The 19,843-nt window shown below is 36.0% G+C and overlaps 1 protein-coding gene across 1 annotated transcript in view; it reads left to right on the top strand.

Moving 5' to 3' along the window:
• Positions 1-9,096: 9,096 nt before the first annotated feature.
• LOC132757486 (protein furry homolog) overlaps positions 9,097-19,843 on the top strand; it is a 31,721-nt gene continuing 20,974 nt past the window's right edge. Inside the window, exons 1-5 of the mRNA XM_060748774.1 lie at positions 9,097-10,064; positions 10,532-10,656; positions 13,026-13,248; positions 15,562-16,252; positions 16,933-17,031. Coding sequence (XP_060604757.1) covers positions 16,205-16,252; positions 16,933-17,031 — 147 coding nt within the window. The 5' untranslated portion in view covers positions 9,097-10,064; positions 10,532-10,656; positions 13,026-13,248; positions 15,562-16,204. The remainder of the gene's footprint in view (positions 10,065-10,531; positions 10,657-13,025; positions 13,249-15,561; positions 16,253-16,932; positions 17,032-19,843) is intronic.

The following is a 19,843-nucleotide window of genomic DNA, read 5'->3' as shown; positions in this document are numbered from 1 at the left end:
AAAAAGTGAAATATGAGCCCCTTTTAAAATATACTTTAAGTTAAGCGAAGGCTTTAAACTTAAGATTCGAGTCTACGAGCAAGGGGTTCATTTCCCAGGACATTGTGAAAAAAATTGTCCAGATAATTAAATAAATCTTTTATCACTATTTCACGTTCGTATTTAAAGCTCCCAAATGAGATTGATCCCAAGTCTCTAGCCCTACCCATTCATGAAATATCTATCAGCAAACGAGTGCATTCGTGCTAACACTCCCAGGTATCTACTAACAATTGTAGAGACTAAAAGAGGGAGTATGTTGTCAAATAACCATAACTCTATAACTATAACACGAGTCTAGTTTTTTTAATTATCTCCCTTTATAATACTTAATGCATGTCTGGAAAATAACTTGAAAAAAGTAATACTGTATTGAAGGAATTTAATAAAAGCTTTACGCTGATATATACCTTTGTAAGGAAGTGCAGTGTCAAAGAACCATAATTCTTCCTTGCTTAATCTTTTAATTATCTCCCTTTATGATACTTGTGTTAAATGTTAAATAAAGCTTGTCCCAAGTACGACTTTTGAATTATCAATAATATCTCGTTGAAACCTTAAGTGGTTATAAAAAAAGAGAAACTAGGCAGATGAAGTGCATTTTTAAAGAACAATAATTTTATTTCACTCGTTAAACTTACCAGTCATAAATATACAAGTAGGATTTACTTCCCTTTGTTTACAATCAGACTCGCCAAGGCGCATGCGTAAGCTAAAAAGCAAGTGTCCATAGGACCGGGAAAAGCATGCGCCCCTCAGTTTTACTTTTAGCGTAAAAACAATCAGACGTTTACACTTATGCTGGCTTGTTACAGCGATATAGTTTTTTTTGTTGGACTTTTATTAGTTTGTTTTTTGTTTATTATGGCTGAAGCAGCGTTTCAGGCCGCTAGTGATAAGGATGACAGTATTATTGATACCGAGAAAAGTGACAAATCTTCGACTTCGGTGAAATCAGTTCATTCGAAATCGAACACTAAACCACACCACATGCTTCGTTCTAGTGGTTCAAAATGCAGTGTCAAGGATTTGGATAAAAGAGTTTCGGATATGGAACGTAAGTTTGATTCTGGTTTTGAAAAACTTTTTAAGTCTATAGAAGCTTTAAAATCTACCTCACAGTATACAGAAGGTTCAGCCCTGCTGAGAACTGTTGATAAATATGGACAGCACACAGTTGGTTCAGCCCAGCTGGGAGCTATTGATGAGGGTAGTAGCACTTTGGCTCAACAGACCTCGTAGATGTATGAACATAAATGATGATGCTGTTACAGATGATATTTTGTCCTTGCATCCTAGAGATTAAGAGAGGCTTGACAGTTTTGGTCTTTGTGATGATGTTGCCTCCATTCATCTATTTCTGACAGTTCAGCACCTCGTAATGATGCTTTTCAGGGGTATTTAATCCAGAAACTCCTATTATGTTACAAGAGTTATTTGGCTCAGATAGTTCACAACATGATGGTGCTTCTAATGGTTTAATTTTAGATGATTTACAAGTGTCTATACTTAATAATCATGGAGAGCGCAAAATCCGGAGCGTATTTCGGCTTATAAAGAAGAATATAAATTTTGCTTTCCAGTTCACTAGAAAAGTTCCTGGATTGGATGAATTATTGGAACCTATGCTACAAAAACGACATCGCGCAAAAATGACAAAAAGCATGGGGGTAAAGCAGACAATTGTGCACTCAACCATTAAAGTCAATTGAAACACTAAATTACCAAGGACAATTAGCGTCTAGGTTGAAACATTATTGCTATTTCTTATATTCAAAAGAGTTTAGGTAGCTTATTGTCTACTCTTAAGGAAAAAGAACCAAATATGGACAAAGCAGTTCAAACGGTGAGAGATATTTTTGACATGTCGTCAAAAGCCTTGGATCAAGCTGGAAGATCAAGGGCGTTTCATCATCTTTCCTGTAGGAAGGCTGCAGTACCAGATTCGGGTTTAAATACATTGAAAGACATTCAGTCAAAAGTTATGTATTTGCCTCTTACGGCAGATGGTGTGTTTGGTCTGCAGTCTAAATTAAAAAATAGGAAAGAACAAAAAGACCAGTTAACAGACTTAGTTCAAGAAAAGGAAACCTGAGACTTCATATGAAAGGTCAAATTTTAAGAAAGCTAAAGTACAGCATAACACTGGAGGGCAAAGACAGTCTTTTGCATACAATGTATCTAGCAGTAGGGCTTTTCCATTAAGTGGAAATAAAGAAAACAGACAGAAAGATTTCAAGTCTTAAAGTGTGAAGCCTAGAAGCACTGGTGCTATACCTACTTTTCGTATCCCAAAGAAACAATGACCAGGTAAGAAAAATTCTTTGTCTAGAACCCCAGATACCTGTTGGGGTCGTCACAGATTTTTTGTGTCAATGTGGAAAAAGATAACCACAGATCAATGGGTAATTTCAGTAATCAGAGAAGGTTAAAAACTAGAATCCCAGAAAATTCCTGCATTTATGGGTGTTCAACAAACTGTCGTTCCCCAAAAAGATATTCCTATAATTTCAAAAGAAATTTCTTCTTTAATAGAAAAAGATGCTGTAGATTAGAAATGGTTCCATTAAATCAACAAAATCAAGGTTTCTACAGTACATTTTTTCTTGTCCCCAAGAAAAATGGGGAGTTAAGACCTGTTATAAATCTGAGATCTCTGAACAGGTATCTGGTCAAGAAACATTTCAAAATGGACACATTATCAAAAATTAATAAATCTAGTAAAGCCAAACGATTGGGCATTTTCAAAAGCATACATGCATATCCCAATTTTTCCGAAACATCGCAAGTATCTAAGGTTTGCGTTTCAAGGGAAATGCTATCGGTGGAAAGTAATGTGTTTCGGCCCTACTGTAGCACCAAAAGTGTTTACGAAAATTGTGTCAGTAGTTTCAGCTCACTTAAGAACACAAAACATACGTCTTGCAGTATACCTAGACGACTGGTTATGTTTAAATCAAATACATCAGCATTTACTCAAAGATAGTAATGTTTGCCCAATCTCCTAATAAAACAAGGATTTTTTGGGTGACTCTAGAAAAAGTCAAATTTGAATACCTCAACAGATAATTAAACATATATTGGGACAGTATTCAAATCTGAAATTGGGTCTTATTTTTCCCCACAGAAGAGGAGGTTTTTGAAAATTCATAATGCCAATCTTGGACCCTTAGTCAAATGGTAAGAACAAAGGATCAAAAATTTCCTTCACTTAATAAGGTCTAAATGGCTTCTTGCTTGGAATTATTTTCCAAATGCTCGACTTTTTCATGAAGGCCTATTTCAATTACATTTGGCTCAGTTAATGGAAACCTTTCAAAGTCCATTCATTTTGACATGAATCATTCCATTTACTCAACATCTTCAATCACATCTAAGATGGTGGTTAAATCCCAGCCAACATTTTCAAGGGGTCGCTCATTACATCAGACTTTATCAAAAAGTAAATAATAACCACCGATGCCACCAAGAAAATGTATGGAGCGGCATCTAGGGAACCAATATTTTTAGAGGAACATGGTCATTAGATCAAATAAATTTGCACATAAATTTTCTAGAAATGGAGGCTGTCTTTTAACAGTAAGCCATTTTCTAAGTCAGATTCAGGGGGAAATCAGTGTTGATCAAAACCGACATGACGACTGTTGTACAATACATAAAAAACAAGGGGGAACAAAAATCAAGCAAACTTTGCATTCAGACTCGGAAATTTGGACATTAGCTATTCAAAACAACATTTCATTGAGGGCATGTTCACATAGTCGGAACACAGACACATTTTAGCAGATCATTGAGCAGACACAAAATAAGGGCAACAGAATGGTCCCGGAGTCCATTTGTTGTTCAGAAAATTTTTTCAATTATGGGGAACTCCTCTAATAGACCTATTTGCATCAGTAGACAGTCATCAGACTCCAATTTTTTGCTCCTGGTTTCCGACCAATCAAGCATTTGCGATAGATGCTCTGAGTATTTCATGGGAGAAACATGTATGCGTATGCTTATCCTCCTCTATGCCCGATTACCGAGAATACTGACATATATACAGCAGTTCCATTGTCAAATTATACTCATAGCTCCTCAGTGGCAAAGGAGACATTGGTATCCGGAAATTCTGAACTTGTTAGTGGCATGTCCCCTAAGACAACCTGTCATTCCAGATCTACTAGTTCAAACAAAAACTCTGATAAAACATCCGAATCCGGAAATTTTTCATTTAACAGCTCGGCTGGTATCGACAGACAATACGAAAAGATTGGATTTTCTGAAAACACTAGAAAATTGCTCAAAGCAGCCTGGAGATCAGGTACTCAAAGGGACTATGGTAGCAAGTTCAGAGTATTCAATAGCTGGTGTCGTACAAGGAAAGTTGATCCCTATTCTTCATCTCTGATTAATATATCACAATTTCTAACAAACATGTTTCATAAACGTTTACAGAATAGAACAATAAGTGGTTATAGGTCTATTTTATCAGCCATTGATGGTCATAAAGTAGGTCAACACCCTTATATAATTCAACTACTTAAAGGAGTTTTTAACCAGGTTTTCAACGAAAATTCGGGTTATTGTAATGCCGAAGTCACCTGGCGGGAGGGCGATCGGGCGGTCGTCAACTTTTGGTTTCCGCTCAATAACTTTAGTTTGCTTTGGCCTATTGACACCAAACTTGGTGTGTAGGGTGCTTATATCAAGAGGCAGCTTGGGATTGCTACCCAGGTGTCTGTGATCAAGGTCAAGGTCACTGTTACTAAAAATAGAAATTCAGTTTCCGCTCAATAACTCGAGTTTGCTTTGACCTATTGACACCAAACTTGGTGTATGGATAGCTTATATCAAGAGGCAGCTTGGGATTGCTATCCAGGTGTCTGTGATCAAGGTCAAGGTCACTGTTACTAAAAATAGAAATTCAGTTTCTGCTCAATAACTTGAGTTTGCTTTGACCTATTGACACCAAACTTGGTGTATGGATAGCTTATATCAAGAGGCAGCTTGGGATTGCTACTCAGGTGTCTGTTATCAAGATCAAGGTCACTGTTATTAAAAATAGAAATTCAGTTTCTGTTAAATAACTTGAGTTTGCTTTGGCCTATTGACACCAAACTTGGTGTATAGATAGCTTTTATCAAGAGGCAGCTTGGGATTGCTATCCAGGTGTCTGTGATCAAGTATAAGGTCACTGTTACTAAAAATGGAAATTCAGTTTCTGCTCAAGAACTTGAGTTTGCTTTGGCCTATTGACACCTAACTTGGTGTATGGATAGCTTATATCAAGAGGCAGCTTGGGATTGCTACCCAGGTGTCTGTTATCAAGATCAAGGTCACTGTTACTAAAAATAGAAATTCAGTTTTCTGCTCAATAACTTGAGTTTGCTTTGGCCTATTGACACAAAACTTGATGAATGGGTAGCTTATATTAAGAGGCAGCTTGGGATTGCTACCAGGTGTCTGTGATCAAGGAGGTAATGTATTTAGTTTTCATGTTATAACTTGAGTTTGCTTTGACCTTTTGACAACAAACTTGCTGAGTGGCAGCTTTTGATTGCCACTAAGATATCTGGGAGCAAGTTCAAGGTCATTTGCTTACAATAGAATTTTCAGCTTCTACTCAATAACTTCAGTGCTTTTTGACCTATTGATTGCTGTCACATCAAAACTTGGTAGCTGAAAACCTTGTTTTCGTCGCATTGCTGCGCTTCTTGTTAATTCTAGACCTCCTCAAGTCAGATTGATTCCTGAATGGGATTTGCTGGAAGTGTTAAAGGCTTTACAAAAAGCACCTTTTGAACCTTAACATAAAGCTCCGTTGAAGGTTATAACATACAAAACTGTATTTTTGTTTGCAATAACTACTTTCAGGAGATGTAGTGACTTGCAGTCTCTGAAGTTAGGAGAAGGTTCAGTAAACATTCAACAGAAAGGTATCACCTTTATTCGTCATGGTTTAGCTAAACAGGACAGACCGTCACATTTCGGAGCAACTTTTTTCATACCATCTTTCCCTCCCAGAAAATAAGAAATTGGATCCTAAAAGGTGTTTACTTTATTATTTGAAAGCAACTGAAAAATATAGAAAGTCTGGGACTGGTGAAGATGAAACAAAACTATTCCTTGGGTTAAATGAGCCACATAACCAGTGAGTTCTCAAACGTTATCAAACTGGATTGTTCAGACATTAACCCATTATGCGATATACACGCCTTTAACACCTTTTTCGACCCCCCCCCCTTTTTGTGTTTGGGGGGTTTGAAGGTGGGCGGAGTCCCCATCATCGCCAAGAAAATTTTGGACTTGTGAGAGGCTATAAATGACCCCAGATTGATCATAAGGTAACGTGTAAATAACGCTGAAAAGCATCTGACTCTATCTCAATCCATTGAGAAGTTGCAGCACTTTGAAATCAATTTTGATGGAAAAAATCAACGCAAAATAGTGTTTTTTTGCGATTTTGAGATGTCCCCTCATTGCCATGGTAACAGAAAATTTAAGCCTGAGCATGTTGTTGCAAGGGCAATGGTCCAGTCAACATTTGTGCCAAGTTTGATAAGTGTTGAAGCAGTTTTATAGCAATTTGAACTTGTAACGGGAGACTTTTCAATGAAAACAGCCATTTTTCACAAAATGCTCATGAAGTAATGAGTTAAAGTTAACACTTATTAAGTTAACACTTAAAGATGATAAGGTTAAAGTTAAAGCTCATAGTATCAGAGCTATTGGTCCATCTTTTGCATTGTTCAAGGGTGCATCAATTGAATCAATTTTAGCTTCAGCAGACTGGAGTAGAGAGACTACTTTTACACGTTTTTATCTAAGAAATGTAAATATTACTTCAGCAGTGTTGAAAACTTGAAATAAGGTTTTTGAACTAAAATTTAATTTTAACTTTTAGCGAGTCGCTATATCAAATTATTGAGGGATTTTTCATATTTTATGGCACTCGATAAGTGCATTGGTATATACATATATACATATATTGTGTACATTTAAAGAAGATAGTGTTCTGAGAATATAAGTGGACATAGTGTTTTTCTGTACATTTATACAAGTGGAAACAGTATTGACAGTGTTGTTCTGTACATTTATACAAGAGGAAACAGATATTCTATACATAGTGGAGAATAAAGAATGGACATTTTCATGTACATAATGGGAACAGATACATATTTGTTGCATAAAGATTTTTGTCAGTAGATATTACCCTACACCACCATCAGAGGTGAGTATTGCTTTGAAATCAATCCTACATGTATATTTATGACTGGTAAGGTTAACGAGTGAAATAAAATTGAAAAATTTGTAATCAAGTTAAAATTTTATGAATAAGTTAAACTTACCAGTCATACTAGTTTCCCACCACTACCCCTTGGTAATATTTGGATGGTGTAATTGTTCTCACTTAATCAGTAAAACCGAGGGGCGCATGCTTTTCCCGGTCCTATGAACGCTTGCTTTTTAGTTTACGCATGCGCCTCGGCGAGTCTGATTGTAAACAAAGGGAAGTAAATCCTACATGTATATTTATGACTGGTAAGTTTAACTTATTCATAAAATTTTAACTTGATTACAATTTTTTCAACTTTATTGACAGATTGGTTGAAGTAGATAATAGATTGCACAGGTTCTTTAACATAGAATGCTTGTTTTATTATAAAGTCAGGAAGAAAAGTGAATTTTAATTTTTATGCAACCAACCAACCAAGCAAGAAAAAAGAATATCTGGGACAATATGGCATGTGCAAGATTTAGGTCTGTAGCTCAATGGTCATGTCATACACTGACTTCAAAGGAAATTTGTAATACAAATTCATTGATGTTTGTTGCCAACAATTCTGTCATTGATAGATGGCTTTTAAAAATTAGTATGCATTAAATGTGTTAGACATAATGATGCATTTTCTACATTATTCCATCATAGTTTTATTTTGTTACTTTAATAAAACAATTCTTTTTATTTGATTTGAATCGAATGTTTAAATTACTTCAGGGTAAACAGTGATTTTTTCCCCTGTAATTTACAGCCCAATAAAGGCTGTTTCCCCTAGCCCAAAATAGGTATATTTTCCCCTAAAAAAGGTAATATTTTCCCCTAAAATGCCCTGTGCACATTCTTCAATTAACAGCAGCTAACTTATATCAGCTAGAAGATAGAAAGCTGTTCCTGAAGATAGCCTCTGCTATGTACCATGCACGTTAAACCAAATTGAAAATTCTCAGTTGTTAGAATTTGATTTTCCCCTTTTCTTATTTATTGCGCCATATTTTCCCCTTCAGAAAGCCACAGGTTGTTTTGAAAATTGAAAAAAAAATCACTGGTAAATTTATGCCTTTTTAGAGAAAAAAAGAGTATGCAATAATATGTATGAGGCATTTGTTGTAAATGTTGCTTGATGCTTTTACTGCAATGCTTGGAAAAACAGTCAAACTTCGTTCGCTCGAACTCTGAGGGCGTGAGGAATATTTTGTTTGAGAGATCAGTAGTTTGAGTCAACTGAGGTTGAACTATTATAATGTAGGACATAGGCCTAAAGTTTTTCCAGCGTACATTGTTTGAATAATAAATACGTCAATATAATTGTTTGTAAGTACATCAGTTTGTTGAAAACATCATTTCCCAGTGTTTTCAAAGTAGTATAAGCAGTACACTGTGTTTAATCTATATTCATGCATATTGTAATTGGTTGAGTTCGATTGGGCAATCATTTTCAAAACTTGTTGCATAATGGTTAAAATATATTTATATGTTTATTTTTGGATAAATTTTATTTTAAACAATGAATTGAATTGTTTTAGAAAAAGATACTATCGATATTCATTGAACATTAAGTTAAAATCGTCGGCGTTATGTATGCGATGGGTGGGGTAATGCGGTAATTTTTCGCAATGAGCGTTCTAATGAGAGCCTCTTAGAACGTGGTGTTGAGACATTGGAACCCAATATGAGTGTTATAATGAGGCTGTAGTGTATGTGTGTTTTTTTGTAAATGACTACAGTAAAAAAGATTTTTTTTTTTAAATTCATTGTTTAAGCGCTATACTGAGATTAGGGTTATAACGAAGAGCGATATATCGAGGCTACAGTGTACAAGTCTATAAATAGACAATCTATAAATAGATAATATGGTTACAATTCAGGTTACATGAACCACGGTTGTAATTAAAGCTGTCTGGGTAAACATCATTTATTTATTGACATTTACACATTTCACAAGTTATTTTCATTTTATTGTTACTAAAGAGGTCAAATAAACAATATTTTCATAACAAACAAATCGGTTACAACACCTCTTATTTTGTATCAATTAACCATAAATTATTGCCTTTATCATGACCATGAGGTATTAAAAACATATGTCGCTGGCTGTCAGAACATGTCAACCTGCAATTTTTGTTGTTGTTTTGTGTCGCCCAAAAGAATGTAATATTCACTATATTTCTGCCGAAGGGACCAGAGTTTAGGTTCGAGAGTTCAAGGGATCAGTGTTCAAGCGATCCAAGGTAGAACAATATGTGTTATATAGGAATTTTGCCGATCCGAGTTCGAGCGAGCAAAGTATAAATGTACATGTATATGATATTTCATTTGTTTTTTGTTGTTGTTTTTTTTTTTCATTGGATCATTTATCATTCTACACATATTACAAAAAAAATTTGATTCACAATGAAAGCCTTCTTATTGTATGCGCATAATTATGATACAATGTTAAGCTTGTTCATGTTCATTGTTTATGTTCCATTTTCAGGGCAATAATAATTTCAAAATTATCATTTATGATATATTTTGTAATCTTCATTTTCTTTTTTCCATTCGTCTTCAGGACAATGATTATTTCACATCATTTGATCAAAGCAGACGTCATTCATTTAATAATTCGCCTGATCCTGATCATTCTAGACACAGGTCGTCACAGTTTGGCAGCACGCCATATCTTAATTTACTTGGCAAGCTTTCACTAACAGAGATTCCCGGTCACGGTATTTCCACAGAGAGTATTAATATAGACAGGGAGACATTGTCGGGAAGGGAGGTAATTTAAAAACACACTTTCCTTCAGATTATTTTAACCATATGAGAAATACTCTCTTATTTATTATTTTCTTATAAAACTATATTTTCTGCTTTGAAATTATTTTCTTAGTTAACTTTAAACATTATTTAAGATTGATTGTAAATCAAGTTCAAGCCACTCTCTTTGGAGTCAGCTTCCTGGAGCTAACCAATACTGGTGTCATGTAAGAAATCTTGGTAATGACCCAAGCAAGGCTTGAAACCATGATCCCTAGTTTGAGAGGTAGACACCATAACCATTAGGTCACCACTTCCCTTCACTTTCTTAGTTTTTTAATTGTCAATCTGTTGCTCCTGAGATTTCAGATGTTGGTTTAAAGAATAGTTTTGGCAGTTCAAAATTTAAAATTTTCAAATTGATTAGTAATTTTGTTTTTATATTGACTCTAATACTTTTAATTCTAATACTTTTAATTGTTGTACCAGTCTGTGTCATCAACCCCAGAGGAGCCTCATCACAGGAGTATAACACCATGTGCTAGCAGTGTAATTGTTATACAGAACCCTGGACTGATGGAGGAGCAAGAAAATAGTCCCATGACTGAATCTGTGTAAGAAAATAGTAATATTACAAATTATATACAATTATAATTCTTTATGTCACAAATAATACACAACCAAAGAAGTTTATTTGTATCCCTGTATGTTTGATATGATTCTGGATTCCTGCGTTCCAGATCACAGGTCACGATATTGTCCTGTAGACTGTACCATCACAAAGTACTAAAAAAAACGGATGAAAGAATATCGTAGTGTACTAAAGGAAGGTATATCCATTGGCGGAAAAGTGAACAGTCTGTTTTCAGAGCAAAAACATTAAAATATGAACAGAAATGTTATAGGACGTTAGTTTTTCTCTCATCTTCTGGATGCATGCTGCCTTAAACATCAATGCTTAGCATATTTATTTTTATTTTACATAACCATATTATATTATGGATTAGCATATTTATTTTTATTTTACATATCCATAATTATGCCCCCACTTCGAAGAAGAGGGGGTATATTGCTTTGCACTTGTCGGTCCGTCCCGTCCGTTGGTCCGTAGACCAAATGGTTTCCGAGTGATAACTAAAGAACCCTTAGGCCTAGGAACTTCAAACTTGGTATGGTGATTGGTCATGACCAGTAGATGACCCCTATTGATTTTGGGGTCAAGAGGTCAAAGGTCAAGGTCATATTGATCTTGTAAGCAAAAACGGTTTCCGATCAATAACTAAAGAACCATAAGGCCTAGGAACTTCAAACTTGGTATGGTGATTGGTCATGATCAGAAGATGACCCCTATTGATTTTGGGATCAAGGGGTCAAAGGTCAAGGTCACATTGACCTCTTGGGTAAAAACGGTTTCCGATCAATAACTAAAGAACCCTTAGGCATAGGAACTTCAAACTTGGTATGGTGATTAGTTATGACCAGCAGATGACCCCTATTGATTTTGGGGTTAAGGGGTCAAAGGCCAAGGTCACATTGACCTTGTAGGTAAAAATGATTTCCGATCAATAACTAAAGAACACTTAGGTCTAAGAACTTCAAACTTGATATGGTGATTGGTCATGATCAGTAGATGACCCCTATTGATTTTGGAGTCAAGGGGTCAAAGGTCAAGGTCACATTGACCTCTTAGGTAAAAACGGTTTCTGATCAATAACTGAAAAACCCTTAGGCCTAGGAACTTCAAACTTGGTATGGTGATTGGTCATGACCAGCAGATAACCCCTATTGATTTTGGGGTTAAGGGGTCAAAGGTCAAGGTCACATTGACCTTGTAGGTAAAAATGGTTTCCGATCAATAACTAAAGAACCCGTAGGCCTAGGAACTTGATTGGTCATGACCAGCAGATGACCTATTGATTTTGGGGTCAAGGGGTCAAAGGTCAAGGTCACATTGACCTTGTAGGTAAAATTGGTTTCCGATCAATTAACTAAAAACGCTTAGGCTTAGGAACTTCAAACTTTGTATGATGATTGGTGGTGACCAGCAGATGACCCCTATTGAGTTTTGGGTCAAGGTGCCAAAGGTCAAGGTCATATTGACCTTGTAAGTAAAAATGGTTTCTGATCAATAACTAAAGAACGCTTAGGCCTAGGAACTTCAAACTTAGTATGGTGATTGGTCATGACCAGCAGATGACCCCTATTGATTTTGGGATCAAGGGGTCAAAGGTCAAGGTCACATTGACCTTGTAAGTAAAAACGGTTTCTGATCAATAACTAAAGAGCGCTTAGGCCTAGAAACTTTAAACTTTGTATGATGATTGGTGGTGACCAGCAGATGACCCCTATTGATTTTGGGGTCAAGGGGTCCAAGGTCAAGGTCACATTGACCTTGTAGGTAAAAACGGTTTCCGATCAATAATTAAAGAACGCTTAGGCCTAGGAACTTCAAACTTTGTATGATGATTGGTCATGACCAATAGATGACCCCTATTGATTTTGGGGTCAAGGGGTCAATGTCATATTGACCTTGTACTTAATGACGGTTTCTGACCAATAACTCAACAACTCAAGTTGCCATGGTTGATATTTTTATATTAAACTAAAAATGCTTTTGGTATACACATTTGAAGGTCTTATGTAATATAACAACTTGGCTGTCATTAATGAGGCCTACATGATTCATAAAATTTATGCATATATTATTTGGTAAGATTTGTATTAATAACTTAATTTGCTGCACACAACCTATGGGGTCACAATAATTATTACCTTGTGACTAGTCATGACCAGTAGATACTAGATAACCCTTATTAATTGTTTGTTCACTGGGTCAGATTAAGTCATGCATAATAACCTGATCACATGACTAATTGGCTGCCGATAGGGGGCATACATGTTTTACAAACATATCTTGTTTATTGGTTGACTGTAGTTGTTATCACAATGATATACTGAATGAGGTAGACTTTACCTATTTCAGACATAGTGTTGACAGCATCTGTAGCGATGACCCAGATTTAGTTGACCTTGGAGCAAGCGCTTCATCTGTAACATTCCCAAACTTTCTTGTCAGTTATGTGTACTTGATGAACTAAGGTGACGAGGTTGATGAGACGTGGAAACAACACGTGTCAAAGGTCATCTCAGAGTCATCTGTGACCAATACAGTTTACACGTCGCAGATCTTCCCCAAACTTTACAGGGTAACTGTTTCTCTCTTAAAGCAACACGCCCATAGATTCATGCTAATTTTCATGAAAATTTTGAAAATGTAATTAAAAGTAAAATATTGTGAAGTGAACAAAGAAAGTAATTTACTCATTGCAAACTGCACTTACAACCCATATTTTTTACCAAAAAGAGGTCAAACCCTGTTAAAATAGCCCTTACTGCATTATTCACGCAGTAGAAATATTGTGAAAAAAATACTGTAAAATTGGTCATAAATTGCACATAACATGGAAGTCATTACTCTTTTTTTTAGCTCACCTGTCACAAAGTGACAGGGTGAGCTTTTGTGATCGCTTTTCGTCCGGCGTTCGTCCATCCGTCTGTAGTCCTTCCGTAAACTTTTACTTTAAATGACATCTCCTCATAAACCACTAAGCCAATTTCATCCAAACTTCACAGGAACGTTCCTTTGGTGGTCACCTTTAAAAATTGTTCAAAGAATTTAATTCCATGCAGAACTCTGGTTGCCATGGCAACCGAAAGAAAAAACTTTAAATATCTTCTTTGAAAAAACCCTAAAAAAGCCCTGGGGACAAAAATGGCCCCGCCCCAAGGGGTCATTGATTTTCCCTATATGCATATAGTAAAAACTTACAAAATCTTCTTTGAAAAAACCCAAATAGCTAGAGTTAGATATTAAGCATGAAACATCTTCTAGTGAGTGTCTACAAAGTTTGTTCAAATAAAAGCCCTGGGGTAAAAATTGGACGTGCCAGGGGGTGTCTTGATTTTCCCTATATGCGTATAGTAAAAACTTAAAAAATCTTCTTTGAAAAAACCTAAATAGCTAGAGTTTAGATATTTGGCATGAAACATCTTCTAGTGAGCGTCTACCAAGTTTGTTCAAATAAAATCCCTTGGGTCAAAATTGGCCCCGCCCCAGGGGGTCATTGATTTTCCCTATATGCATATATTAAAAACTTAAAAATCTCATTTTAAAGAACCCAAAGAGCTAGAGCTAAAATATTCAGCATGAAACATCTTCTAATGAGTGTGTACCGAGTTTGTTCAAATAAAAGCCCTTGGGTCAAAATTTGCCCCGCCCCAGGGGGTCATTGATTTTCCCTGTATGCATATAGTAAAAACTTACAAAATCTTCTTTGAAAGAACTCAAAGAGCTAGAGCTAAGATATTCAGCATGAAACATTTTCTAATGGGTGTCTACCACGTTTGTTCAAATAAAAGCCCTGGGGTCAAAATTGGCCCTGCCCCGGGGGTCATTGATTTTCCTTATATGTGTATAGCAAAAACTTAAATAATCTTCTTTGAAAAAAACCCAAATAGCTAGAGTTTCGATATTAAGCATGAAACATCTTCTAGTGAGTGTCTACAAAGTTTGTTCAAATAAAAGCCCCTGGGTCAAAATTGACCCCGCCCCGGGGGGTCTTGATTTTCCCTATATGCATATAGTAAAAACTTAAAAAATCTTCTTTGAAAAAAACCTAAATAGCTAGAGTTTAGATATTAAGCATGAAACATCTTCTAGTAAATGTCTACAAAGTTTGTTCAAATAAAAGCCCTGGGGTCAAAACTGGCCCCGCCCTTGGGGTGTCATTGTTTTTAACTATATGTGTGTAGTAAAACCTTAAAAATCTTCTTTTAAAAAACCCAATGAGCTAGAGCTTAGATGTTTAGCATGAAATATCTTCTTATGGATATCTACAAAGTTTGTTCAAATAAAAGCCCTTGGGTGAAAATTGGCCCTGCCGGGGGGAGGGGGGCTGGTGAGACCATTGTTTTTCATTACATGTGTGTAGTAAAAACTTTACATTGTGAAACATCTTCTAATAAGTGTCTTCCAAGTTTGTTCAAATAAAAGCCCTGGGGTTTCAAACTGGCCCCGCTTCGGGGGCCTATATACAGGTGAGCGACCTCAGGGCCATCATGGCCCTCTTGTTTGAATTCTCAGTACATTTTTCACAAGTTTAATTTCCTTGACATATTTTGGCTCATATAGAAGCATGCAGCTTTAATTATTGATAAAATGTCCAGTTAAATATTACATTAAATTAGTGCAAATGATATGGAACACTTATAGTAGAATTGATGCATATGGTTATGAGCTTTTGAAATTTGAAGATTCACTCCTATCTGCTGTAGAACTTGAGTGTTGGTGGTTCTACTAAGGTACCTCTTCATGCCTAGCCTGTTTGTGCACGAAGGGGCACCTGAAGTCTTCCTCCACCAGTCAAGCTGGAACCTCCCCATGACACCGGTGTGACGTTAAACCCAACTAAATAAACATAATGTCACTTTAATATTCCAAGTTTATACATTATTTACAGGAGCTGAGAAGAAGACTTGCTACATTAACTAAAGATGCTGTGTATTATATTTCCAAAACAGAGGGACTGAAAAACATCGGAGCTCAATTATATATCCTTTGTAAAGTTTAGTTTAAGTTTGATTTGTAGTCACAAACTTGCATAAGTATTTAAGAAGCCTCAGCTTTGCATTTATTCCTAAAACTATAAATATTGGCATTTCCCTTGCTGAATTTGTATACTTTGCTTGTTTTTGTTACAATGAAGACTAAATTTGAAAATTGTGCTTTTGAGCAATGTGAACAATGTAGATTCGAATTGGTGTTCACTGCTGTTGCTTCAAAATTGTGTCAAGAATTCTTTCATGTGAAAAAGCTCTTTACCTAGCTTACAGAGGGTTAGTAGGTCTGTGGTTTTCTTTGAATAGGGCATCTGGAAATTTGGAAAGTTACCATATGTCCTTTACATAGTCACTTTGAATTAAAACTTACAAAACAAACAAAACAGTATAGGATCTTCTCAGACTGCATGGGTATATACAGGCTTGTCTCAGTTCATATAGGAGGTATAGGTAAAATAATATTGTTGCAAGTGATGTAAGCTCTTACCAAAGTTATTAATTTTATTTTGACCTTAACTAAGATTACTGCAGGCATTAGATACCATGTTCACTCATCTGGAATGTCCATATTTCTTCATTGAAACCGATGTGGTATGTATGAGTCTTAAAAAAGCTATTTTTACCTAAAAAAGCGATTAATTTTCACAAAAAAATTATCTATGTTGAATTTTTTACATATTGATACAAAATGTATATTGAAATAAATTTAAATTGCAATTTGAAGTCTATCCAAATTAACTTAATGAGTTATAATTAACATATTATGCACTTCTTAGTCGATTCAAAACAATTTGATTGTGTCCTAGTGTCCGTTCAAGCGCCTCTTGTGGCTGAGGGGTTGCCTTTTCGTGTTGATACATCAGAATCGTAGTCATGGTTTAACCCTGCATAATCATAAGAGGTGACTAAATGGGTTAAAATTATTGGAGTCTATCCAGCAGGTGAAATAGTTTTAATACTTGGTGATGCTTAAAGTTTGTAACACCTAGGGTTGGCCAAAATCGTCTTTCAAGTTCCAGTGCTATATGACATTAACTGTGTTGGTTCGCCGTAATACCCAACAAAAAAACAAAGAAAATAGAATATAATTGTCACTGATTTATTCATGATTATCTTATTGATCGTCTGTGTAGAGGTGATAATTGTAATATTTTCGTCATGAGCTGAAAGTGATGCTTTATAAAAGAAAATTTTGTGACATAGGTGTTATATTATTTAATGAACACTGTTAATATTATATATATAATGATTTTATCTATTTGTATATTTAGTTGGTTGGTAGTCGAGTGGTAGACAAACACAAGTATTGTCTACTAGAGATGCAGGAATGTTTTGAGAACTACTGTATGAGGAAAGACCAAGCTGAACAGGTTTGCTATTTTTGTTCTAGAGAAAAATATTTTAAAAAAACTAGTTATATATCCTATAAATCTTTTTTTATGCTCCCCGAATAATTTCGGTGGAGCATAAAGTTGCCGGGTTGTCCGTCCATCCGTACGTACGTCCCGAATCAAGCAAAATTTGCGCCATAACTTCGTTATCTGAAGTCAGATTATGCAACTATTTCACAGAAATAATCACCATATTCAGAAGACATGTCATGCGCAAAATTTGGGTCGCTACCTTCAAGGTCAAGGTCACAGCATGACCTTTCAGCAAAATCATGTCCGGCCCATAACTTCATTATTTGAAGTTGGATTTTACAGGTATTTCACAGAAATGATCACCATATTGAGATGACGTGTCGTGCGCAACATTTTGGTCACTTCATTGAAGGTCAAGGTCACAGCATGACCTTGCAGCAAAATCATGTCTGGCCCATAACTTTGTTATTTGAAGTCTGATTTTATAACTATTTCACAGAAATGATCACCATATCTAGAGGACATGTCGCCCGCAGCATTTGGGTCAGATTTTACTACTATTTCACAGAAATGATCACCATATCGAGACAATGTGTTGCCTGCAAGTCGGTTGTTAGATCTCATTGAGTAGAAGTGCAGTGCAAACAACAGTAACTTTGCCTTGCCTTAGTTTGAAATTATCACATTTTAAACTTTGTCTGGGATATAACTCTCAAAACTATGAAAGATATACTTTTCTGTGTCCAAAACCCAGTCAGGGAGCATTACCTGGTTCAACCGGCTCTTGTTTAGAAAAAGTACTATCCTTGTATTAGTGTTGAATGTTTTGGCTTTAATTGGTGTAAAGCTGAAAGTGATGAAATACATGTATACTAAAAAATTCAAACTGTAAAATAAATTGGATTTCACAGTATTATGATCATACCTGGAGAAAATTTTTAAGACGTCTGTATTATTTCAAGCATGAATTATAATAAATTTTCCCAGACGAAACATTTTCTACTGCTGATTTTAGAAAGTCTTGCTTTGCATTTGTGAATACCCCATCAACTTAACATACTTTCATTTTCGATACTTTGGTATGATTTTTATGCTTCCCAAAAAATTTCGGGGGAGCATATAGTCACCACCTTGTCCGTCTGTCCATCTTTCCGTCCGTCCGTCCATCAGCTTTTCTTGTCTGGGACATAACTTTGAAACAACAAAAGGTATCAACATGAAACTTTGTAGGTAAATAGGTCTCATTGAGTAGGTGTGCAGTGAACAAGAAACGTAACTCTGCCTTACCTAATTTTTGAATTATTTCCCTTTGTTTACTTTTTACACTTTGAACTTTGTCCGGGACATAACTCTAAAAGTATAACAGGTAACAACATGAAACTTTGTAGGTAGATAGATCTTATTGAGTTGTAGTGCAGTGCACAAGTACCATAACTCTGCCTTGCCTAATTTTTTAATTATTCCCCTTTGTTTATTTTACACTTTGAACTTTGTCTGAGACATAACTCTAAATGTATAAGAGGTACCAACATGAAACTTTGTAGGTAGATAGATCTCATTGAGTAGGTGTGCAGTGCACAAGAACAGTAACTCTGCCTTGTGTAATTTTTGAATTATCCCCCTTTGTTTATTTTTATGCCCCCACTTCGAAGAAGAGGGGGTATATTGCTTTGCACTTGTCGGTCCGTCGGTCCGTAGACCAAATGGTTTCCGAGTGATAACTAAAGAACCCTTAGGCCTAGGAACTTCAAACTTGGTATGGTGATTGGTCATGACCAGTAGATGACCCCTATCGATTTTGGGGTCAAGGGGTCAAAGGTCAAGGTCACATTGACCTTGTAAGCAAAAACGGTTTCCGATCAATAACTAAAGAACCCTTAGGCCTAGGAACTTCAAACTTGGTATGGTGATTGGTCATGATCAGTAGATGACCCCTATCGATTTTGGGGTCAAGGGGTCAAAGGTCAAGGTCACATTGACCTCTTAGGTAAAAACGGTTTCCGATCAATAACTAAAGAACCCTTAGGCCTAGGAACTTCAAACTTGGTATGATGATTGGTCATGACCAGCAGATGACCCCTATTGATTTTGGGGTCAAGGGGTCAAAGGTCAAGGTCACATTGACCTTGTAGGTAAAAACGGTTTCCGATCAATAACTTAAGAACCCTTAGGCCTAGGAACTTCAAACTTGGTATGGTGATTGGTCATGACCAGCAGATGACCCCTATTGATTTTTGGGTCAAGGGGTCAAAGGTCAAGGTCACATTGACCTTGTATGTAAAAACGGTTTCCGATCAATAACTAAAGAAGGCTTAGGCCTAGGAACTTCAAACTTGGTATGGTGATTGGTCATGACCAGCAGATGACTCCTATTGATTTTTGGGTCAAGGGGTCAAAGGTCAAGGTCATATTGACCTTGTAGGTAAAAACGGTTTCCAATCAATTAAAGAACGCTTAGGCCTAGAAACTTCAAACTTGGTATGATGATTGGTCATTGCCAGCAAATGACCCCTATTGATTTTGGGGTCAAGGGGTCCAAGGTCAAGGTCACATTGATCTTGTAGGTAAAAACGGTTTCCGATCAATAACTAAAGAACGCTTAGGCCTAGGAACTTCAAACTTTGTATGATGATAGGTCATGACCAGTAGATGACCCCTATTGATTTTGGGGTCAAGGGGTCAATGTCATATTGAACTTGTACCTAATGACGGTTTCTGACCAATAACCAATAATATTTTTATATTAAAGTAAAACTGCTTTTGGTATACAAATTTGAAGGTCTTATGTAATATAACAACTTGGCTGTCATTAATGAGG

Source organism: Ruditapes philippinarum, unplaced genomic scaffold (assembly GCF_026571515.1).
Source record: "Ruditapes philippinarum isolate M1 unplaced genomic scaffold, ASM2657151v2 ctg6255_1_1_1_1, whole genome shotgun sequence".
NCBI lineage: Eukaryota > Metazoa > Mollusca > Bivalvia > Venerida > Veneridae > Ruditapes > Ruditapes philippinarum.
This window is presented reverse-complemented; position numbering and strand designations above follow the sequence as displayed.